Genomic DNA, 24,206 nt, shown 5'->3' with positions numbered 1-24,206 from the left:
CTCCCAGCTCCTTGGGGAGTCTGCTTCTCCCTCTGACCTTCTCCTCTCTCATGCTCTCTCTCACTCATTCTCCCTCAAATAAATAAATAAAATCTTTTAAAAAATATATAAAATAAAACAATTCCGTTTAATATGTTTAACGAGATAAAATACAAATGCTAAAAAGTCTTCAAAGAACAAGAAGCTATTAAAAAGAGCTAGCGGGGCGCCTGGGTGGCTCAGTGGGTTAAAGCCTCTGCCTTCGGCCCAGGTCATGATCCCAGAGTCCTGGGATCAAGCCCCACCTCGGGCTGTCTGCTCCGCAGGGAGCCTGCTTCATCTTCTCCCTCTCTCTCTGCCTGCCTCTCTACCTACTTGTGATCTCTGTCTGTCAAATAAATAAATAAAATCTTTAAAAAAATAAAATAAAATAAAAAAATAAAAAGAGCTAGCAAATATGATAAAGAACCAAATAAAACTTTCGGAAATTCAAATAAGAATAATAACTGAACTCTTAAAAATCACTTTATGAGTTTGACAGATTAAAAACATACTATCTTTGTAGGAGAGACAGAATGATTAGCTGACCTTTCAAAAGCAAAAAGAGAGAACCCAGAAGATTCTGGAATGACATCACCAATGTGGTAAGAGAAAATATCTTTGATTACACTGAGTAACGTTTAAGAATTGTCAAATCGCTATGTTGTACACCTAAAATTAATATCACATTTGTATGTTAACCACACTTTAATTTAAAAAAAAAAAAAAAAAGGACTTTTCCTCTCAGGGGAACTGATGAGTAGTCTTCTTGTTTTTTGTGTTTTTTTTTTTTTCCCTATCATTCCTGTTCAGTTTTTCATATTTCTTTTTTATATCCTTCTGGATTTTATATCAGTGTATGTTATGAGGTGAAGCCAAAATCATTAACTAATTATTTGTTGCATAATTTTCACTTCCTTACATATTTTAAAATACTTTCTTATAATGTATTAAGCTATATGAACAAGGGACATTGTTGGGGGGGTGATGGTTGTGTTTCACTGATCTGTGATCTCATAGATGTATTGAACTGATGGAAGTGTTGTAACTTTGTAGTATATTTTCGTGAATGCTAATGTCAAGGCTCATGCTTCTCATTACTCTTCTTTTCTTTCAAACAATGTGAAAATAACAAGGAACAGCAAATTGGTTTCCAGAAGTACGTTGACTGATTTGACCCAGAGGCCATGTGAATTAATTTTAATAGATCATCGAGAAGATAGGTTACAAGGTGATCTGTGCGCCTTCACAGAGTATAGCAGAATCAGAATAAAGAATTATATCCAATTTACCTGTTTGGGGATACCCGGAAGAACCTGAGATCTGGGGAAGAGGGAAATGACCTTTCCTTCCACGTTCTAACTTTCAGGATCTTGTTGGACTATGACAGAAACAGACCTGCTGTGATGAGGAGTGTCCATGACCCTGGAACTGGTAAGACGTGACACTTGGGTGTGGAGAAAAGTCCTGCCGTAGCTAACGGCAGAACAGCAAGTGTCGGGAATACCCATTCTGTGAGTCAAAGAAGGCCTTTCAGGGGTAGTTGCTTTGTCTTGCCTATGCTATATTTCTACAATGTAAATCATTGGGTCTCCTAAGTAGACACATTTCGAAAACAATACACAGTAGGATGAATTCCCGTGCAAGACAGTACAGATGCGTTCTGTAGAATGACTGTCTTCCACAGGGTGAGTAAGCTCAGCATCTGATTGGGTGACACTGCTGTGTATTATTTCCAAATAGCAAATAAACAAACATATCAGAACCCGAATTCTTTGCCAAAGGCAATGGATATATTTGTTTCTAATGCCTCCATGGAAACCTTAATAGGAAGACAAAGCCCTTCACTCGGCTTCCATCAGTGAAAGATACACCGGTGCTGATGGACACAACTGCATAAAAGATGGAAACATACCCATCCACTCCGCGACAGACTAAGAAGCATCTCAATCTGGGGGAGAGAGGTGGGTATTCACTCACAGAATTTGCAAGGGTTGTGGGGATACGGAAGCCTGATATTAGCTTCACTTGACTCTGGCTGAAACCCCGCTTGAGGCTGATAGAAGGAAACAGGCCTTTATCCTCCTCTTCCAATCCCCACCTTCAGGCACAGAGCCAGACGCAGAGAGGACTAGAAATTTGACTTGGCTGACTCTTCTGCATTGGGTGTGGATTTGATATTGATGCGAGTTGGAGGCTGACGTCACCCTGCTTAAATAGAAACAGTGGTTGGATTTGCTTTGAGGGTGTCACTCCAGGAATGAGCCTGTGATAGAGGCTTGTCCTTGGAGATAATCACGGAAACAGCCCCCTGTACCTCCCCACTTCTATGTCCTTAGGCATGTGCCATTCCATGTACCCCGGGCTGAAATCACACCCCCTCCTGCACATTCCCTGCTACCCCCACAACCTCCACCCTACCCCCACCCCGCCCTCCGACAATTTTGTTAGTATCTCCATCCTACTGATCGTCTGCTTCGTGCACTGAATTACCTAGGAAATGAGCCATAATCCCTTCCTTTTCAGAGCGTCTCTCCTAGAAAAGGGAGACAAACAAGCAATTTCCACTCATAGAGTAGGAGATCGACAGAGAAGAGAAAAGGAGTCTCAGATGGAAGAAAGAATGAGCAAAAGTGTGAGAGCGCCCGGGAGAAACTCTAAGGCCCTTAGATACGGAAAGGAAAGGTGGTGGGAAGCGAGGCCGACCAAGCAGGCAGGGGCCAGAGTCTGGCTACAACATGGTGGTGATACAGGGCCGCGTGCCGAGTTCCAGGCTGGGGCAGAATCAGGATCACCTTGGCATGTTTGAGAGACGGCTCTGGCTGCGTTATAAAGGAAGGATTCGAGTGGGTCAGGAGCGGAGAGGGAGAACCTGTGTGCAAACCAGATTATTTAGGACCGTCCAATTACCCAAGCTAGAAACTACTTGGTCTTGATTTCCCCCTTTTCATCATAACCCATAATCATATTAAGTCCTGTTGGTTCTGCCGCCCTAACTCAATCACTTAGCATTTATTGAACCCCTGTATACATGGAATGCTGTGCTTGGGGATTCTTTTTATCTACTTCGCTCCTACCAGAAGCTAGAAGCTGATTGCCTTGCTGGGGAGACAGATATGTAAACAGATAATTTTGAAATAATTATCTTGATAATTGCTAAGTATTCACTGGGTGCTATCCAAGAGAGAGAGAAAGAGAGAGAGAAAGGGCGGTGGGGGAATCTCTGCCTGAAGGGAATGAGAGAGAATCAGGGATCCACGGAGATGAGGTATGAGCTGAGTCTTGAAGGATGAGGATGAATTCCCTCAAGGAGGGAGGTTGGGAGACTGCACATGATGGAACTAGGTCCCACAGAGGCCTGGAAATGTGACCGACAAGGAACCAGCAGGAGGTTTGGGGTCCCGGGGACCAGCGTAGGGTCCGAAGTGAGGCACTGGAGAAGCTGAGGTTGGAGAGGTAGGCCAAATGGGAACGTGAAAGTCCTTGTTTGACGCACTGGCTCCGGGAGAGGGGAGAGAGTTGAAGCCACAGAAGGTGATCGGATCATCGTGCTGACTTGGGTCCGTGTACTGGGTCACTTTGTCACCATCACTTCAGTCTCTCTCCGGTTTTGCCCCATGAAAGTTCTTGCCCTTTCTCATGTTTTAGGACTGCAGGGGTCTTCTGACAGGTCTTCCCACCCCAGGCAAATCCCCTCCAATTTATCTTCCACTTGGGGATCTTTCTAAGACCCCTCTATGCTCCTGCCACCCTCCCCTTGAATCCTTTCCCCTCGCTCTCCGGAAAAATCCTCCCCGGTCCGTGTGACGGGCTAGACCTTCACATTCCAGCCCCATCCCCCTCCTCCTCCTGCCCACTCTGGGTCCAGCGACCCCTTTGGCTCTCTTTGCTGTCACAAGTTCCCTGGGGCCTGCCAGGTACTTTCGGGGCTCCGCGCCTCTGCTCACGCTCCTCCTTCAGAGTCTACCTGAAACACCCTTGCTGCAAATTTGCTCTTCGAAACTTCCAGAATCAACTCATGAAGCATGGAAGCAAGTTCCTTTGACCTTCCCTTGACCCTTCTGAGGAGAACAAATCTCTTCACTTCTCTGGGCTCCCTGGCATCTGGTCCTGCTGCTCTTACAGCATATGTCACATTGTGTCGTGGTGATTGCTTGCAAGGCTGTCTCCCAGGCCAGAACGTGAGAGCACTCGAGGTCAAGGCCACAGCCCATTCCTCAAGCACAGTCAGCCTGCGGGGCGGTGCCTGGTACAGACATAGAAGTTCAGTTAAATGAAGTTAAATGAAGGAACCGATCTTGTCCCTTTTCTGTCTAGAATGGTTATCCTCACCAAGCAACTATTTACTGTCAAGGGGAAATCGCTCTGTTTGGGGCCAGATTTCCATTCCTAGGTCGTGGCAACTTCTTTTTAGCCAGCTGCCTTGCCAAGGGCCTGTAGCGTGGACTCCTCTTAGGTTAGAGAGCAAGGCTTCGATCTCCATGCACCACCGGTCATTCACTCGGCTTACAGGGAAGCGGCGAGAAAGTCTCACACCTGCCATGTGTTTTTTAAAAATATTTTATTTATTGAATTTGAGAGAGGGTGGGGGAGAGAGGGAGTGCAAAGAGCGTGGAGGGGGCAGACAGAGAGGGAGAAGCAGACTCCCCGCTGAGCAGGGAACCTGATGCTGGGGCTCGATCCCAGGGCCCCAGGATCATGACCTGAGCTGCAGGCAGACACGTAACCGACTGAGCCACACAGGCGCCCCCTCACATCTGCCATTTAAATGTCCACCCCTCCTATTTGCTTCTGTGTATCTTGGGCCCCAAGGGAAAGACCAAAAATACTTATAGGGATATCTCGAAGCATGGCATAGTATCTATAGTTCGGCTGGGATTTTTCTAAGAACACCCATATGGGTGTCCAAGAGAGGGATGGCAGGAAACCAGGGACAACTATGTCCACTGGTGTCAGGGCTTCCAGGGACACCCCCCTTCAACAGAGGAACAATGAACCTCCAAATGAGATGTACCAAAGGGTTAGAACCTTCAGGAATCCTTGTATTCTCAACTGTAGATTTAATCCCTGTCTACTTCCAAGCCCTAGGGAAAGTTCGGGGCGGGCTTAAGTCCCTCTCCCTTCCCTTGCACGCCCCCTGCCAAACTTTAAAGCTTACAGCAGCTGGTAGGAGCTTCCAACTACTAAGACCAGGGCATTCCCTGGGGCTTACAGCATTCGGCAAAAGTAGCCAGAGCCTCAGGAGCCAATTCCTGGAGGGCTTCCTGGGGCATCTGGGAGTCTCTTATTACATGGCCGACAGCACAGGTCGCTGACATTGAAGCACGTACAGGGAGCTGCTATTTTGAAGATAACTTCATGTTGGTTTAAGGCCAACCGGACAATGTCTCCGAGCTGTTGGTGTCAAAGGATTTGGAGACCGAGTGTTGGAGTAGGGGGAGCAAGAGTAAACGAAATCTTACTTCCATGAGTTTTATAACTCACAAAACTATCAAGATTCATAGAGGAAAAAAGGAAGAGGGAAGGGTAAGGAGCTGTTCCCTGCGGTAGAAGTTGGTGCTTACACACACTGAGGAAATGGGGGTAAATGAGGGCACGGCCGTAGGGGTGCGGGTGGGGAATTATCTGAGGTTTTGCAGTGAGAATAGAAATTACGGCCTCACTAAAGGGGAAACACTGGGGAGGTTTTTGCTTATATTCAGTATGAGCATTTCCCTGACTTACAGATGAACTTGGCTGGGAGCAGGTCTGGATCAGCCTCAGCATCTACTAGAGAGGAAATCCAGGCATGGGCAGCAAATACTCTCTTGATTATACTCTTCTCCCTAGAGTCTCGCAGGACTTAATCTTAGATGCAAGGCCCTTCCATCCACATTTACAGCATGACTGCAAGGATGATCTCCCCATGGTATTCATTGCTCTTGGAAGTGAGTTTAGGAACGACCTCAATGGTAAACAAAACCAGAAAGCAAAACAAGCTAGCAGAAAAGCCTTTGTGCTGCAGAGGGTGAGGGAAAAAAGGGGAGAAAACACATTTCTCATGCTATGTCACTGCTATGAATGAAGAGGACCGGTAGGAGATGGCAAAACTGATTCTGAGACTGTAATTTCTTAAATACTTACTGAGCACCTATAATGCACTAGAGGTAAGCACTGAGGATGCAGAGGTGACTTAGCAAAGCTGTATTTGGAAGGAGTTCACGGTCTGTAGGAGAAGATGCATGAGCCGTAGTAATACCATGGCAGGACCGCCAAGTTTGGGAGGGGGACGGCCGGGGCCATAGGGTAGCGGCTGTACGCAGGGCAGCGGGTCTCGGCTGATGAAAGACTCGTCTGGGATCAGGGGCACTTCTGGGCCCCCATTCACGTTGTAAGTTTAGATAGAGAAAGGGTGCAGCTGAGCTCTGCAATGGATCCAGGATACAGCTGCTAAATCCAAGCGCAGTTCTTTTGGCGTTGCTAACTGGGCTGGATTCTGCCTGGCGGCCAAAGGCTGCCAAATCCTGATTTAAGACACTGCCTTTCCAAAGAAAAATAGCCATAATGAAAATAGCTTATGTCTTACATAAACTCTTAGCAGTGTAACAGACACATTACCTTTCAATAGGACCCACAGTATTTTGTTACATATGGACTATCACGCCGACTTCAGTTATTTCTTACTGTGTCTTATCTTGTGTCCGTGAGCTCTACAATTTTAATTGCACCCATTTGACTCTACCCAATGATAAATTTATTTTAAAACTTGCCCCAAAGAAACTTTCTCAACATTTTGATTATTTGACCTTGGCTTTATGAGCTTAAGGCCCAACTTTCCTGAGCCTTGATTTCAATGACAAAATAGCTCAAATGAGATAGATTGAGGTGAAAGCAGCAGCCTCTGTGAAAAATCGCCCCTGCTTTGAATCTGAATGGGATGTCTTAGAGCTTTGGATTTTGACCCCAAGCTGCTGTATCCCGGAGGCGTGTGAAGACCGGCAGAATCTCTGTGAGTAAGAACAACATGAAGAGGGTAGGGAGGGTTAGGAGGTAAGTGACCCGACTGCAGATATAAGCAACCCGGAGTAGCTTACCGATGGACACCCAGTATGGATTTGACGCATCGGGCTAGAACCCCTTAGCTCTTACCCTAGTCCATTCTCTCCTCAACTCTGTTATTTACTTGGTTAAACATGTTGACCTTGCTGGATGAAGGGATACTACTTCAGTGGGGAGTTAAAGGGGAGGGACTTGAAATTGAGAGTGCCTTCATTGTAGAAAAGGGTTTTTGGACTTCAAGGACACCATCTAGTACAGCATACACGTGTTGTGTGAGCCCAACTCCAGACCAATAACCCATTATAACAGTAAGATACTTTCTGTGTGATGACATAGGTATATAAACCTGCCCGTTTTTACAAATCAAAAAAAAAAAAATCCAGTCCATATATGTTCTGAATGGAAGACCTGTCTAAAAAAACATGGCAGTTAAAAATCCGCTTAGTTCAACAACTTAAAAAACATTGAGTTAGGCAGTGAATTAAAGTGACTGGCCAAGACTTCCACTGGATAAAACAAAGTGATAACTCGACTGTGTTGAATGTTCTTAATTCATTTGTTAGTTCAAAATTTAATTATATTGCTTAATACTGTCTGAAATCTCCTACATGGGAATAATGCCCAGCCAACAGATTTGTAGTTGGACCACTCTCTCCAAACGTGACAAGTCACATATATCATTCTTTTTCACCCATTAGTTCTAATTTCTAATTTATTTGGAAGTGACTCAATTGATTAAATATTACATTTTAGGATATGGGTTAGTTTCCCTCCCCAACATACGCCATAACTGTGACTAAGAACATAAGTGCACGTTTAATTTGTTTCAGTATTTAATACAATACAACACAATCATTTTGTTAGGAGTAATGGCTGTCAGTTATAAGACAGATTTACAAGTTAGCAAATCTAGAACTAGCAACATACCCAAAAATTCAAGAAACCAACCTCGGTAATACAGATGTCTATTTTATTAAAAAAGTTACAAACAGGTGGACTGCAGGGTCATCTTACAAAATGACAAGAATGAAATCTATTGGAAAAATTTTACTTTTACAAATCTTTATAGGTCATTGTTCAATGTTTGTACTTGTTATTTGAGATTTTTACTTTTCATTGATAAAGTTACAGTACATTAGATCCATTAACAGGTTACATGATTTTATTTGCAGAGCCCTACTGCAGTGATTTGAACAACTCCTAAACAGATGCCATGGTAAAGATGAGACATATATTTCATTTCATATTAATTTATTATCCTAATAAGCAACTTGACATGCAATCTAGTGAGGAAGCTAAAATAACTTTTGGTCCCTTTTCTTAAAATGTGCTGGAGAAACCACCTCTATATCACTTTCCCCTGATTCCTGTGATCCTAAGTGAATTCAGGTTAAATTTGCTGCTGAGATCAATCCTGGGGGCAGGGGGGAACTATCCATAGGAAAGAAACACTGTATATATAAAGAAATCATCTGCAGAAAATTTTTAAATCATCATGAATTATTTGATTCCTTTAGAATTTTGCACAGCTAAGAAAGATGAACCATGACCACTTAACCTACTGGGTACCAACTGTTTGGTTTTTAAGTTTGGTATTAAAGTGCAAACTTAAATTAGGTATTCATTTCAAGTGGTCTGTAAATAAGGAACAATGTTTCAACTGCCTCCACCCTTACAATCTCACTATAAAATCCAAAATCTCAGATCAAGGGTTCACCTTGAGGGAATCTGATCAGGAATCAAATGCAACACGATTTTAAAAAAGGAAATCAAAGTTTAATCAATCTCTACATAATAATTAATGGTCATGCTGACCAATAAATCACATGAATGTAGATATCACTTTATTTGAACATCACACACAATATAAATTTAAATTGCCACACCCTTCCATAAACCATCACTGCATATATTAGAGCTTTCCTTGACAAAGTTATTGAGCTATTATTATAGATCAAAAGTATAGTTTTGGTTTTTTGTTTTGTTTTATTTAGAAGCATGTTCAAATGACTAAAGCTGGGCTCCTGAAATCGAGAACTTTGGTGCAGTAGGTGAGCTGCAGTTACTAACTTCTGCAAATTAAAAGCACGCAAATAAACCAAATAAAAACCCAACAAGAAAATACTGTCAAACTTACAAAATTTTAAAGTTGTTGCTAGAAAAAGCGCTTGTTGTCAAGATGTTAAAACTGAACCAAAAGATTACAAGTTTCCTTTCTGTTTCTATACCTGTGTTATTGTTAAAATGTTCAAGTATTCAGACAAAATGTGCTGATTAGGTAAACAACATGGAAGGCAATGGCTATTAGAAGCACATTTGGAAAAAAAGAAAAATCCAAAAAACAAACAAACAAAAAAGCCCAGAGACTTGGCGCTATCCTCTCCCGTTACACAGATTTTTGTCTCTACTACGAACATGCTTCTTGAGAAATAACTAAAAAGCAATTGTGATAGTGCAAGAAAACTTTAACAAATATTGCTTTAAACTATTATCCAGAAAGACAAATATTAAGAACTAGAAAGCGTATATGATTTTATTTGAATTCAATTTTACATGTGCAGAAGTCTACTAGATGTCAATTACAAGCCTGACAGGCAAAGCTGAGCGATCTCTGTTTAGGTATACAATTAATTTACCATGGATACAATATCCCTTTTCAAAGGCATTGCTAAGTAGGTCATAACTAAATTTAGAACTTCACAGAAAGGAAAATGTTACTGCTGCAATTCGATGCTGTAAATGAGATTAACACATGTGAAAACCTAATGGAATCAAATGCTTAACTCTTCAGCTAAATGCTCTACTGTCAATTTCAAATATCATTTGGAACTTTCAGGACATGTTAATTACAGAAACACATCACAAACTGCACTTGAAGAAAAGGGATATTCCATCCATCAGGGTAAAAAACGTGATCTTTAGTTTCTTTTTACAACACTGCCACACGTAAACAAAGTCTCAAAGTATTAACCAACCATTTAAAGGAGAAAGATTTTACAAATAGAATGAAGCACTGGTGCGAGGTAATATACAGAAGTAACCATTTGTTTAAGGCTCAATTTTTTTCTCCATTATAACTTTCTTTTAAAAGGCATTGAGTAGGTAATACTGAGTTTGAGTATTTAATAAATACAAGTTGAGAAACTGATTAAAGAAATCAATTAAAATATTAAAAATTAATTCTTGCATATTAGCCATCAATAAGAACTTAGAAAGCTACAAAAGGACTGATTGATAAAGAACAGATTTTAAACATATGGTAAACGTGCTAAGCATTCCCGTTTAAGGTCAATGGATCTTGAAGGCCAAGGACCTTATGCACTGAATTAGATGTATGGCGACATGCTGTAATAGAGACAGGTTTACCAAGGCTCAGTTCTGCAACCCAGGTTGTAAAGTTCTCCAAAGCAGCATCTGTGCAAATTTCCTCTGAGTTTTATCTGCAATTAAGATGAAAATATCATAAAAATATAGAAACAGATTACAGGTTCAAATGAGAATGACAACAGATCTATACATACGCAGAACTGGCACCCGAAGAACTATGTTAAGGTGTAATTTTGCTGTGTTCCCCATGAGTTTAAATGAAAAAAATAATTTTATGTGGTCAAAAAGAGTCACTGAAAATTAGAAACACTAGTGATGCAACTGAATATAAAATACTGTGTGTATCTAGCTACGCTGGTTTATTTTTAAATAAATTATTATACTTCATACTTGTTTTATACTTTATACAATACTAAACATGTTCTTACCAGTTTATAAGATTGTACAGTACCAAAGTGGCAGATATTAACTTCTACTTTGAATCTGATTTCTTCATACTTCTAATGGGAAATGGCATTAGAATAAAACACATCTTCATTATGAGCAAACTGGACGGTATGCAAAACTTTTTCAAAATGTAGGGTTTGGGGGAAAACTTAAAATAAGAAAATGTAATGCAATCAGGGTCTACGTACTGAGCACCTACTACATACCCGGACTTGGGTTAGATACTAGGTGACAGAGATAGTTCCCGGTCCCCATTCTGGTCTGCCCTGTTTTGGACATCCTCCCAAGCACAGGGACCTCTCCTCTGATCTGGGTTTCTCAGTCTCCACTCTCACAGTTGACACACTTTTCCCCTTCTAATTAATACCACGGCGGCGGTGGGGGAAACTATCATTCAGACACAAAGTCCTTTAACTGTGCTGGATCACTATGTAGCTTCTAGGGGAGTGGAATTATGTTTGTTTTTTAACATAAAAGATAAAAGTTGTTAAATGAAGCCAGAAACAAAGAGTAGAACAGCAACTATGAAAGAATGCCAAGCAAAACCAATTTAAGATCATCTAGAGACTCTACCAATATTTCTACATGCATAATTTTAATTTCATTTGACAGCTACACTTCTATTAGTGTCCAACCCTGAGAGAAGTCTTTATTAGCAGCTATAACATAAAAATGATTATTTTTTAAGAATGTCTCTCTGCTCATTATTGAAATTCTGCCACCTAAACACATTAGGAAAAATAGAAAAATTTGCCTTAGAAATTATTATGAAACAGTTTTTTTCCAATTAAAATTAAACCCTTTTTGCATCAAAATTAACTAGGATGCTGGTTATTTAAGCTTGAGCAAGTCCAGTTTCCTCATCATTAAAATAAAGATAAAAATTCTTTCCTCAAGGGTTGTGGTAAATATCACATAATGTGTGAAAGTACTTTAGAAAGTATGCAAATGTCAGCATTTTTTTTTCCATTTCTCAACTATGATATAAATTCTAGAGGACCAGAATTATGTCTCTGATATCCAGACTGAGGGCCTTTATTTTTTAAGCCTTATTTGAATTTTTATACCTAAGACAACAGTATTTCTTTCTTTTTTTTAAAGATTATTTATTCATTTATTTGACAGAGAAAGACAACGAGAGAGGAACACAAGCAGGGGGACCTGCAGAGGGAGAAAGAGGCTCCCTGCTGAGCCGAGAGCATGGCTCTGTCCGAGACCCTGGGATCATGATCTGAGCCGAAGGCAGAAGCTTAAGGAATGAGTCACCCAGGTGCCCCAACAGTATTTCAGTATATATGCAATTCAGTGTGAAGACTTTTCAGTAATTCAGATTAGACTTTTCTCAATTGATCTGAATTAATAAGTTTGCTGTAAATTTTCATCCACATTAAAAAAATAAATTATAAAGAATTTGGGATTTTCAAATATGCTTCTGTCTCTTAAACAGTGAAGACTTGTAAGATACGATGTTTTAGTAGTTCCGGCATTCTCTGAAATCAAATCGAGGAAGTAGTAATTATTTGTTTCTAGCCAAAATAAACACTCAGAATACAAGCCAGCTTATCAACCATAATCTACATTACATGAAGGTGATAGATGCATTATTTCCCACTCTCTAAAAATCTGCTTTAACATATGGTCCATCCACACTCCACAGGACGACAACACTCCAGTGAAATCAAGAGACAGATAAATCCTGGGTCAGACTCACAACATTAACAGGAGGCATACCGCTGAACAAAGTATTAATACCAGGTCTTTTTCAGAAGAGTAATAAATTGTGACTCTCTGCACTTACAAATCCTGAAGCAAAAGTTTGCATTGAGCAAAAAGGACAGTCTCTCTCAAGATGAGTTATTTCACAGAACGCAAAATATAAACGTTATCGCTGCACACTCTGACAGCAACATTTTCAGTATACTAACAACTCTCGTTCATTTAAAAAACATTCCAGAAGCTTTAAAGGCAGCTGGTCAAACTCGTACTTTTTAACTCCCAGGATAGCACATCCAGACAGACTGCAAAAGTATAACTTGCGCCTGTAAGACAGAATCCAAGTGATCCTTGTCCTCGACAATCAAGTTTCCAGTAAGACACCGAGCACATCTCAACTCTGGAAGCTTCTGCTCCAACTCTTGCTTAACTGGTTTCACTCTTTCACTTTTTTCCCAATTAGATTAAATTTTGTTAAGGAAGAGCACATGCACGCGCGCGCACACACACACACACACACACACACACACACACACACACACGCATGCACGCGCGCGCGCATACCCCCCCGAACAGTCCAAACCTTCTGCTCAGGAAATGATGAAATAGAGTCTCCCAAGCGGGGTAAGTTGGTACCCGAGAGTACCAAACACATAACTGAAAGAACAAAGATCATTATTTCTGGCAGCATGAAGAAAAGGGAGATCCTTGATTCCAGACCAGCACATCATTTCACGTGGCAGCAGAATGCCCGGGATGTTAACAAAGGCTCCTGAGAGGCTGAGCAGTTTATGAATGTCTTTTTAGCTTAGCTGGATTTGCCATTTCTACGTACAACGCTATGTACTAGCATTCTTTTTAGCAAACATAAATGTGCAAACATAATCAATTTTCATTTTTTTCCAGTTGTAGACATATGATATTCTGGAGATTTAACCAAAGGAATTTTTTAAAAAACGAATTTCCCTTCACAATTTTTTTACTTGGCATTTTCATATCCAAGTTAAATACTCAAACTAGGGCACTGAGCCTTGGAATGAAAGTGGGACCAGACTGTAAGGAGTTTACGGTAAACCCGGGGTAGAAAGGAAGGGATAAACTGTTTTTCTTCTGTCCTACACCTAAAATCTCCGTAAATTTAAATTAATTAATTCAATTCTGAGATCTCCGGTAGTAGGACCGTGTCCACTGCGAAGCAGGGTATGAGCCCAATGACTGGATTCCAGCTGCTAGTTTCAGATCAGACCAGGTAGGGGACTGCTCCCCTCCACTCTAAGTCGCTTTTTTCTGAATCCCATGTTCCTAAAACTGTGGCGAATCAAAAGAATTTGGGAGTATGTTTTTTTTTGGGGGGGTAGGGTAAGTTTTTCCAACAGCTGACAGGACTTAAGTTTTTCTTAGTGATATTATCTTCTGGATTTTCGAATTCCACTGAGAAGTAATCCCACGAGGAGAATCTTTCCTGGAGTATGGCTAGAATATTTCCTCCGTGGCAACTCTCCAACTCTATGATGCAATTTTTGTTAATTCTACTGATGGTTCATTCTAAGCCAGAGAGGTAATGGAGTAAAACTGAATGGCTCATATGCATTTCATTCTGCAATAAAAGCCTAATCTTGAGGTTAAAAGGAAGCAATTAAAGAGGGAACAGATACACAAGGAGTCATTCTAATCACAGACACCTCCACACCCACAGCAGGTCTAACTAGGCACCTATTCACTCTGAACAGTCCCAGACCATGAACTTTTAGGCAGGGAAGGGCGGCGGGGTGGGGGGGAGGATGGTGTCAGTAAAGGTCTGGGACAATTGCGGGGGTTGCAGAAAGGACCCTCTTATGCCCCAGGTGCACTGCAGATCTTTATGGTACATAGTGCCCCCAAAGCATGCCCCCTGCTCTACCCAGGGCCACCATGCCAAGGGCTCGAGTTTGGCTCACCATGGGAACTGGATGACAAACAAGCATTTAAAATAAGCTGTTTCCCCTACTCAAGGTGATATGCAAAATAGGGCGGGGGGGGGGGGGAAGTATCTACACTTTAACTCCTGCATCAGAATTCCAGCCTAGTGTTTCACCCATAGGATTCATATTTAACTTGGATACGAAAATGCCAGCATTTTAAAGTACACAATGTGATTTAATTTTCATGATTTTCCCTTTATCGTTTGCTAAATCCTTAGCACGTTGTATCTAATTAAAAGCTGGGGGACAAAAGACTGGGAACAATTCTGATTCCACGTATTTATTTAAAAAAACCCTGAACATGCTAATCAATTCCGCAGTGTTTAGAAATGGTAAGGCCAGCGAGACTAAAATGACATTCATAGATGATTCAGCCTCTCAGGAGCCTTTGTTAACATCCCGGGCATTCTGCTGCCACGTGAAATGATGTGCTGGTCTGGAATCAAGGATCTCGCTTTTTCTTCAGGCTGACATACATAATGAACTGAAGCTGACATAAATAATGATCTTTGTTCTTTCAGTTTGATTGCTGGTGTTTGGTACTCTTATGCACCATTTACTCTCGTTGGGAGAAGCCGTTCCGTACTGCACGGAGAAAAATAGGATCAAATCTTTCAGGAGCCCTTCAAACCATAGTAAGAACACCTTTTTTATTCTGGTTTTCTTTTCTTTTCTTTTCTTTTTAATAACTTTCATCAATACTGGAATGAGATACAGAAATCCTTGACAAATAGTCTCTTAAAGAATTCCATTTGCCAAAAGGGTATTTACCAAACTGTCACACTTGAAGGATAACTTTACTGCACTTCCCACCTGCCTTTCAGGGCTCCAACAGACTACTACTAATTCAGGGATATTATTTTGCTCCTTTTGGCACTCTCTCGTTTGGAAATCACCTCTACCCCTCCCTCATCCCCTTCACATCCTACCCATTCTTCTAAGATGGGACTCAAATGCTACTGTTCCCCCATTCCTCGAAGTCAGTGGTTCTTAGTGACCCCTAGGAGCCATCAGGCAATGTCTGGAGAGATCCTTGTTTGTCACAACTAGGGGTCGGGGAGACTGCTGCTGGCATCTACCTAGTAAAAGGAGGGGCCAGGGCCAGGGACGCTGGTCAGCACCCTTCAACGCACAGGGCAGTCCCAGCAACAAAAAGCCCAGAGTCCTGACAAGTGTGCCTTAACTGGACGTGCGCTCTCCACTCCCTGAGTGCCCACAGCACTGGGATTCACTTCTTTTCAAGTATTATGAGATGGCTAACAAAACACCCATCATTCTCCACAACAGTACACCCAAAGAGCCAATTGTCAATTATTTACACCAACATACAGAGGAGCCATGATGTAGTTAGTGAAAGCAGACCAGGCTGCAGCCCCGACCTGGGTTTCCAGTATACTGTTAATGCGCAGGAAGGCAGGCTTTCTAGGCCCTCGGCGGCAGGTTCCCTGGGTCAGTAAGGAAAGCCGCCACGAGAACAGCACGTAAAGAATCTGGGCTTCGGAACTCACACTAAGACTACAGCCAGTGGGAGGGTGAAAGGGGAGGAAACGATCCTGGGAGCCATGCAGATAAACAGGTGTTGGGCAACAGACCGGTGACCCACATTGAAGGGTGGTAAGAAATAAATGTGAGCAATTATCAGAAGCAATTCTTAGAACATGAAAATGTCCCCTTTCAATGAAGAGCAACCGCCTTACAACAGTCCCAACAGTTCTGACTTATCTGAATCTTATTTCTCACTTGGACAAAGGTACTCTTCTAAGTATTAAGGACAAGCATGGCTGAAATCACATTGTCAAAGTTTGAACTTCACTTTGGATCTGGGACTGACAGACTTTGGAGCTCCGTGGCTCAAGCTGCGGGATTCAGAATTCATCACCTATTTTTGTAGATAAATAGTAAGCCGGCATGAGCACGAGCTTTTCCAGGCATCAGGTTATAGATTCCCATACACATCAATTCCAGCTTATGTGAGGTCAGAAAAGAACAAGCATGGTGTGCTTTGTTCTAAAAGATCTCGGTCAGGAAATTTCCTTTAATATTTTCAGACATTCAGCTGCTTATTTTATTTCAGTGCTCACACCTCCAATGTGTATTCTGCTTACAACAATGAAAACCAAACAAAAAACTACACAGGCGACTTGATCTATTATTATAATAAAGAAATGACCAATTATTAAATTTAAATAATTAAAACATAAACATAGTTGGCTTGAGATATAAAGCATTCGATTTAATCATCCCCGCAGGTAACCAAATGGATTAAAAGTCATTTAGATCCCACAAGCTGCAAAATGAAACAAATATAGCGAGAACTCAGATTTAAAAATCACTTTAGGAACTAACCATTTGCCAATCCGAATTTTATTTCGTTTACTTCCTGTGGCTGTCTACGTTAATGCCGGAGAGAAAACTGGGAACATTCTGCGGGAGCTGGTTAATTTTTTTTTATAAAGATGACAACACTAAAACATGTACATTTATGTCACTTCCACAGTTAAAAGTGTCGGACAGAGTAAGAGAGCATAATGGTAAAGATGCAATCACCACACAGACTTGTTCCAACTTGAAGCTGGCTTCCCAGTGGGGAGAGATTTAGGGAAACACGAACACGGGGCTGGATCACCTGCAGACGCCTGTTCCTGCTTCAAACAACTACACTGCCAGCGTGACGCTATCAGCCCAACACAAGCTGGAGCGTGGTCTCGACAGTGATGCCGGAGCAGGTGTAGCCAGGTGTTAGAACGTGAGTTTGCTCTCGTCATATTCGGACGCGCTAAAAAGGAGACGTGTGAAAGCATTTTGAATAAAGCACTGTTGTCATCCTTCATTTTCGAAGGTGACAGACACTCCCTGACGGAAGATCTTGTCTGTAAAGATAAACTGGGGACTGTTAGTCTTTTCTCCAGGGAGCACATCTAAAGCCAGACCTTTGATTAGGAACCATCTCTGCAATCTGAAATGCCTGTTGCCATTTACAACACCGCCTCATAGACTTGAGGTCAGTCTTGGCTCCCAACAATCAATGCCATTCCTGAGATTGTCAGGCTAGTCTGCCGTTTGCTGGGGTTTTGCAGTCGTCCAGGACACTGGTTGTTTTATCTTGTTAGGTAAGGATTACTGTCTAAGTGAGATGAGACTATCCACCCAATTAGAAACTAGATTAGAAGATCACGATGTGAATAAAAGAATCCCACTTAAAATGCTCAGTAAGTCTGACACAACTTTGCTTTTTAAAAAACTCAATCGGGGCGCCTGGGTGGCTCAGTGGGTTAAAGCCTCTGCCTTCGGCTCAGGTCATGATCCCAGGGTCCTGGGATCGAGCCCCACATCGGGCTCTCTGCTCGGCAGGGAACCCGCTTCCTCCTCTCTCTCTCTCTGCCTGCCTCGCTGCCTACCTGTGATCTCTATCTGTCAAATAAATAAATAAAAAATCTTTAAAAAAAATAAATAAAATAAAAAATCATTTGAAAAAACTCTTATGACGTTATCATTCAACTCAATGCAAGGCGTGAAGGTTTTGTTTTTGTTCTTATTAACTCCATTATTTATTAAACTGAATAGAAATGTTGCCTGGGACTGGGTGTGTCTCTTCTAACACATCACAGATGATTTTACCAGATTTTCATTTGGACCATACGGTCATAATGAAGTCAAGGTACGCTGTGGCACTATAATTTGTTATTATCAGAGGTCACTGAAGTCCCTGAAGTGCAAGGTACAGATGAGCTTGATTAAATAATCATCCTGTTCAATCAAGCACTTGGATGATTAGTAAACTGATGACTTCAATTACAGCAGCTCTCTAGCCCGGGACAGAAAAGTGTAGAAAACACAAAACCCATCATCTTCTGAAATTATTGCTGGATGTGAAATCACCGGAACAGGGAAGAGGCGTATCATCCTCTAACTCACCCCACCCCAAAGGAATGTTATCGATGAAGCAGAGAGAACAGTGATTCACCTTTAAAAGATGAATCTTAGTGACAGGAATATAAGCAATTCCTTACCTTCATTTTGCTTATCTTTTTTATTTTCTTCATTGAATGTTGACTATTTTGTGCTAAGGGAAATGTTACTTTAAAAACACACAAGGAAACTGAAGGTAGCACAACGTGTATTGGCATTAACCAGCTTTTTGTTAATACTCGATCAAAACCAAAACACACTCAGACTCATAAGGTTCCGTCAACAACTAACCTGCTCGGTATGGCCATGATTGAGGTTCTTTTTTTACTGGACAACGCAAGTTGTACAACACTGATCTTGCTTCTCGGGCAGGGATGAATAGTTCATTTGCCTGACGATCTCAGCAAAAAGTTCATCCACCATTGATTTACTTTTTGCCGATGTTTCCATGAAAGGGCAGCCCCATTCTTGAGCCAGAGCTCTGCCTTCTGAAGACATAACCTCTCTTTCTGGTTCCAGATCCACTTTATTTCCTACTAGGATTAGTGGGACTTTTTCATATCTCTTCACTCTGACAATCTGATCTCTCATGGGCTTGATATCCTATTCAAACAATCACAAAGAGAAAAAAAAAATTCTGTTTGCATGACCGTAACAGGAGTATTACAATATCACAAGAAGTCATCCCTCAGGGAGTACAGAAAACTGAATCCAAAATAAAACTATACACCCAAATGGACAAAATAAACATTTTCCCCACCCAAGCAGGAACTGGATCATTTCCACATATCCCACTTGCTGGGTTTCTCTCAAGAAAATAAAATGCAGGCTGCCCACGAACCTCGGGACTCATACTTCTTTCCCCTGGTCTGCACAGATATAAAAAGTAAGTTCCCAATTAGGATGAATCCATTTGTACATAAGGATGTTTAGCTATCTCCTTAAACCTGCCAGCTTGTCAGCACTCCTGAAAACACCTGTTATCCTAGCACAGGCCTGCGGCATCTATGCATTCCTAGCCATTTAACAAGTGTGCCTGTGAAAAAGTGTTTCAGGTGGGACCAAAAACACCGTGTCATGTCTCGAAGACCAGTTCAAAACAGATTTATACACTTAGAGGTTTCATTTTAAATTTAATGGTAGGCCTTCATCCCAGTGAAATGGAACACCTTAAAATACACTAGAAACTAATGCGACAATGAGCAGCTCCTAGGAAGGACAAATCGCACTGAGGAGCAGTCTGGGTGGGAAGACAGTCATATTTCCCTTTGCCTGGTTAGGTTTTACAACTTCAATTTTCTCCCAAGTGTATTAGTTTTTCTAATTACAATTAATGATAAAAGACAAGAGCCTTAGCAATTCTCAGGTGGCATCAACTTTGGGCGAGGGGAGGAAGTGTTGCTTTAAGGCAATTACATAGATTTAATACAAAGTTTCCGATTTTTAAACGTCTCAAAACTTAAAAGGTTTGAGTTAAATATCAAACGTGTTTCATTTGAATAGTTGACAGTGAATGGAACATTCGCTTGCGGGATGAAGGAAAAATAGAGGACTGAAAATTTGTGAAACCATGATTATTTGGTGTTTGCAACGATTCCGTTTGATCATGTTATCAATTCGGTCTTCTAAGTTAAGCTCTTTTTCCCTGTGTCCTTATGGAAACACAAGTTCAAATGAGAAACCAAATTTATGACAATTGGGCTTGAAAGAGTTTAAAAGTCTCCATTGAAATAATGGCAGCTTTCCACTCCCTATTTATGCCTGTAACAGAAGCAGATATAATGGAAATCATATGAAAAACCCTTCAACAGATTTTCAGCCTCAAGAGAGTCAGCTAATAGAATAACAAATCTCTGGGGGATCCTTTAGAAAGAAAATGCCTGTCAAATAGCACCTTTGGTACTTTCTGGGGAAAAATACTTTTATGATACTATTATTGCTTTGGAATTCAAGCCCACATAAAACGTACTTTAGTTTGGTCACTATACTTATGATATCTTTAAGAGGAAAAAAAAAATCCTGAAGTTGCTATACGTGGTTACTGGAAAACTTCACTGGAGTACTGTAATTTAAATACTAAGAAAAGTGGAATTCGCACATTGTATTCGCTAAAGCACTTAATGTCTCTTAAGCAAGCAACATTAAGTGCATACCTTTAAATGCAGAAAAAACTATCCATTTCCTAAATCAATGGAGGTCAATAGAATGGGTCAATATGAGGTTATTTATTTTGGAGGAATAAATAGCAACATTTACTGCATCTCTTAAAATAATGTTAAACCTTCAGTCCGTCTCCCACTGAAGGACAGGACAGATTTTCGGAAGAAACTGGACCACCTCCAGCTTGGCCACCCAGCCAGGGTTAGAAATTTGCACTTGTCTGGTGTTCCCAGATCCACATATTTTGCATAAATACAGTTGGTGTTATCAAAAACAAGTTGGATCAGCTGCAGAACAGGAGAGTCACTGTAGCCTTCTGCCGGTTATTAATTCTGGGTACTCGTCTTTTCAATCAGTAACTTTCCTGCATACACCCCAAAGTAAGTCAAATGCCTAGAAGGCAGGTCCTGAGTTCTCCGTCTTGTAACACTAAGATTTATGAATCTGGTTGGGAAACTTGGGTGAGAGAACACAGAGGAAGAGTTGGGGAAAGCAGACACAGAGGAGTTACAGATAATCGGCTCCAAATAATTTTCTCTGCAAAGTGCTCTATTTACCTGAGATTAGCTCTTAAATGTTGTTCGGTAAGTACATTCATCAATACTTGTTGAATTGAACAAGCAACTTCAGAAGGTTCCCTTCCAGGCTAAATATACACAGACCATTTCATCCTCACTTTTTTCTGACTCAAAAATAACTTTAAAATATTTGTTGACGGTTGTTACTGCAGACTCTCTCTATAGAAACAACCCGATACTTTTCCGTGCCAGAAGTAACCTCAAAAATGCGCCATGTCTAACTTTCAGAAGCAAAACATAGTCATTAACGCACGGTTCGAGGACACCAGAAGTAAATGTGGGATTACCACACCCCCTTCTAACAAATTACAAGACTCGGTTTGGTTACCTGGAAAGACTGTTGATTAACCAGGCTATAAACCAGGATGAAACCTTGGCCGTTTTTGATGTAGAGATCTCTCATGGAGGCAAACTGCTCAGTTCCTGCGGTGTCCAGAATTTCCAGCACGGAGGGGGAAGAGTCCACTTCGATCTCTTTGCGGTAGAAATCTTCAATGGTGGGGTCATATTTCTCAATGAAAGTCCCAGTGACAAACTGCACAGTAAGGGCAGATTTGCCAACCCCTCCGCTCCCTAACACCACTACCTTGTATTCCCTCATGAGTCTCACCTTCAGCAACTCCTACCAGAGGGAGGGAAAAGAACACCCCGCTAGCCGCGGCGGCTCGGGGAGGCGGAAGGTGGGCGGAAATCTGCGAACTGGGGAGGAGAGTGCGGAGAGGCAGAGGGCCCAACGGGGGAAGAAGAGGAAGTTAAAGGAGGGGGAGGGGAATGAGCCAAGTGTCGGGTGGGTGGGGATGAGATGGTGATGCCCTTCCTATAGGAACCGAAGCCCAGGCAGGGGGCGTGGGGAGGAGGGCAAGCCCGGAGAGGCGGGGTGGGGAGATGCGCCGCGCCCCCGAGGACAGCGGTGGGGGCCGCGCAACGGAAGCCCCCCGCGGCCAGGGGCGGCCCGGCACCCCTCCCCCGCCCTTCACACACAAAGGGGCCCAGGGACCCCGCTTCCTGCTCGCGCCGCCGGGCCGGCCCAGGCCTGTGGGCTCGGCTCCAGTCACTGCCGCCCGGGCGGGTCTCTGGGCCGCGGCTCCCGCGGGCGTCGTCCGGCCTGTGGGGAGGTGGGGGAGCAGAGGGGGCACGTTATCCGCCGGCCGCCACCCGCTCCGCGATCCCTTCTCCTCTCCGCCAGCTCCCGCCCGGACCCGGCTGCCTCCGCCGCCGCTTACCCCGCCGTCCGCACCCGTCCGGCCGCCCGGGAGTCTCCGTCACGCCAAGGCCATGGCCAGCGGCCGGTTCCTCCGTCTCACCGCCGCCCCAGCGCCGCTGCTCGCGGAGTGGAAAGGGGCGGGGGCCGTCCGGCGGCGGCGGCGGCCACTCCGGGCGAAGCCACCTCTTTTTTTTCCTCTCCCACCCCCCACCCCCCCACCCCAACACACACCCGGAAGGGTTTCCCTGACACACTGGCTGAGGTGCCCCAGTTCCCCGAGACTGGCCGGGATCACTTCCGGTGGGGAAAGTCCCACCTCTCCCGGGCGAGCCGGGTGGCGCTGGGGCCGCGCCCTGCCGAGCGAGACCTCGGCAGGGGACGGTCTCGGGTCGCGGCCGCGGCCTTGGCAGAGGGCCTTTGGGAGAGCCTCCGACTGCCTTCCTTTCCCCGGCCGCAGCCGCTGCTGCTGACAGTCCCACGCCAAACCCGCCGAAGCCCCTAGGCGTCTCGGCGGCCCGACGACTCGCCGGCTGGTTGGCCGGTGCGGGACGGCCGCTAATCATCTGGCCTCCGGGAGAGCGCCGGACATCCCCGGGCTGCAAGGGACCCGGAAAATAAAGCAGCCAAGAAACTTTATTTTCCCCGCTGCTACTTCCGTCACTTAATGTTTCTCTAAGGAACGCGTGCGAACTACACTTAGACTTCACTGTTGCTCTGATTTCGTTTGTGATGTGTCTGACATCGCCATGCCTGACAAATAATTAAACACACACAGTACTTTTATCATTTGGCAAATCTGCTTGACTCCACCAGCAAAGGCCAAACTCACTCCTTCCTTTCTTATCGCAAGGCTCAAAAACAACAGGAGTAGAAGCAGTCTTTATCTTACAGTAACTCAGCTTTGCCCCGATTTGATTCTAACCACTACACAGAAGGAAAGGTAAGCAATACTCAGGAAGAGTCGATGGGAAACTCTTTAGGCCTAGGAGACTAACTGCTTTTAATATTTCATTATCTGTACGGGGCAGCTTGCATGGTTGGCTCTTCCACGAAAAAGTTTGTTTTAACGGTCATCCTTCATAGTCCTTGAAATGCAAAAAGGAAAGACCGGCGTTAAACTCTAAGTTTCTATTTTTAGATAAAATTGTTACTTCTTACATATCTTTCCTTCTGCTAACTTTCGATTTGTAAACTTTGTGTCAGATCCACAGGGCCCTAGGGCCAGAAGGCTGGGTGACATTTTAGGCATGTCACTCCCTCTTTGATTCAAGCATGCACCCAGAAACCTGAGCAACTCGGTGGCCAGTAGAGTTAAATTGATTCCAAATTCCCTTAGTAGCAACCCCTCACAGCCAGGCTGTATAAAAAGAGATTTATTATCAAACCCTAATGAGCAGACATTAGAAAACAGGCAAATCATGGTAGCGTGAAATCCCACCGTGTCTTTCCCCGAGCGTTCCCCAATGTCACTTACAGTATCCAAAGAACAGTTTAGTTCAATTTCTCCTCGACTTAGGGCTGCTGCAATCCGTCCAGCGAAGTCCCCAGCTCTGGCTCCAGCTGGCCTGAGTCCCGCCTGATATCTGAGGCACTGCCCTCTGCTGGAAGAGGTTGGTCTATGAGTTATGAGTCTCCCCATAGGTCACTGCTCCTTCCACAGTGCTGTTGCCGGATTTGGAGCTCTGCTGCCCATCTCCCTGTCTAGCTGTCTCCAGACTGTCTGGTGGGATCCACAGCCCTGCACCAGCCCTGCTGGAAACAGAGTCTGGAAATTCCTCTTCTGATCCAGCAATCAGTGTTGAGCAATAAGTAGCAGGTCTCTGGTCTACTACTAAACTATCACAGACAGGG

The 24,206-nt window shown here is 43.1% G+C and overlaps 1 protein-coding gene across 4 annotated transcripts; it reads right to left on the bottom strand.

Moving 5' to 3' along the window:
- Positions 1–8,012: 8,012 nt before the first annotated feature.
- RAP2C (RAP2C, member of RAS oncogene family) lies at positions 8,013–23,946 on the bottom strand. 4 transcript variants are annotated; one of them, XM_047716042.1, is made up of 5 exons: positions 22,375–22,579; positions 21,762–22,256; positions 21,480–21,640; positions 18,705–19,016; positions 8,013–10,496 (listed from the first exon to the last, which is right to left on the bottom strand). In XM_047716042.1, the coding sequence occupies exons 3-4, from the start codon at positions 21,552–21,554 to the stop codon at positions 18,738–18,740; spliced, it is 354 nt and encodes a 117-aa protein (XP_047571998.1). In that variant the 5' UTR covers positions 21,555–21,640; positions 21,762–22,256; positions 22,375–22,579; the 3' UTR covers positions 8,013–10,496; positions 18,705–18,737. The 4 variants fall into 4 exon arrangements, with proteins under 4 accessions (XP_047571998.1, XP_047571997.1, XP_047571996.1 ...); XM_047716041.1 differs by lacking the exon at positions 22,375–22,579 and adding an exon at positions 23,830–23,946 and having other exon boundaries at positions 21,480–22,256; XM_047716040.1 differs by having other exon boundaries at positions 21,480–22,256; positions 22,375–22,586.
- Positions 23,947–24,206: the final 260 nt, after the last annotated feature.

This window comes from Lutra lutra, chromosome X (genome assembly GCF_902655055.1).
Source record: "Lutra lutra chromosome X, mLutLut1.2, whole genome shotgun sequence".
Taxonomy (NCBI): domain Eukaryota; kingdom Metazoa; phylum Chordata; class Mammalia; order Carnivora; family Mustelidae; genus Lutra; species Lutra lutra.
The sequence above is the reverse complement of the archived record's forward strand: the minus strand, read 5'-3'. Positions and strand labels throughout refer to the sequence as shown.

Bases quoted from the DNA above. Each gene is read 5' to 3' on its own strand.
- RAP2C (XM_047716038.1), bottom strand. From the start codon at position 22,918: ATGATTAGCGGCCGTCCCGCACCGGCCAACCAGCCGGCGAGTCGTCGG. The intron at 22,257-22,374 runs GTAAGCGGCGGC...ACCTCCCCACAG, and splicing joins GGACGGGTGCGGACGGCGGG to GCCGGACGACGCCCGCGGGA.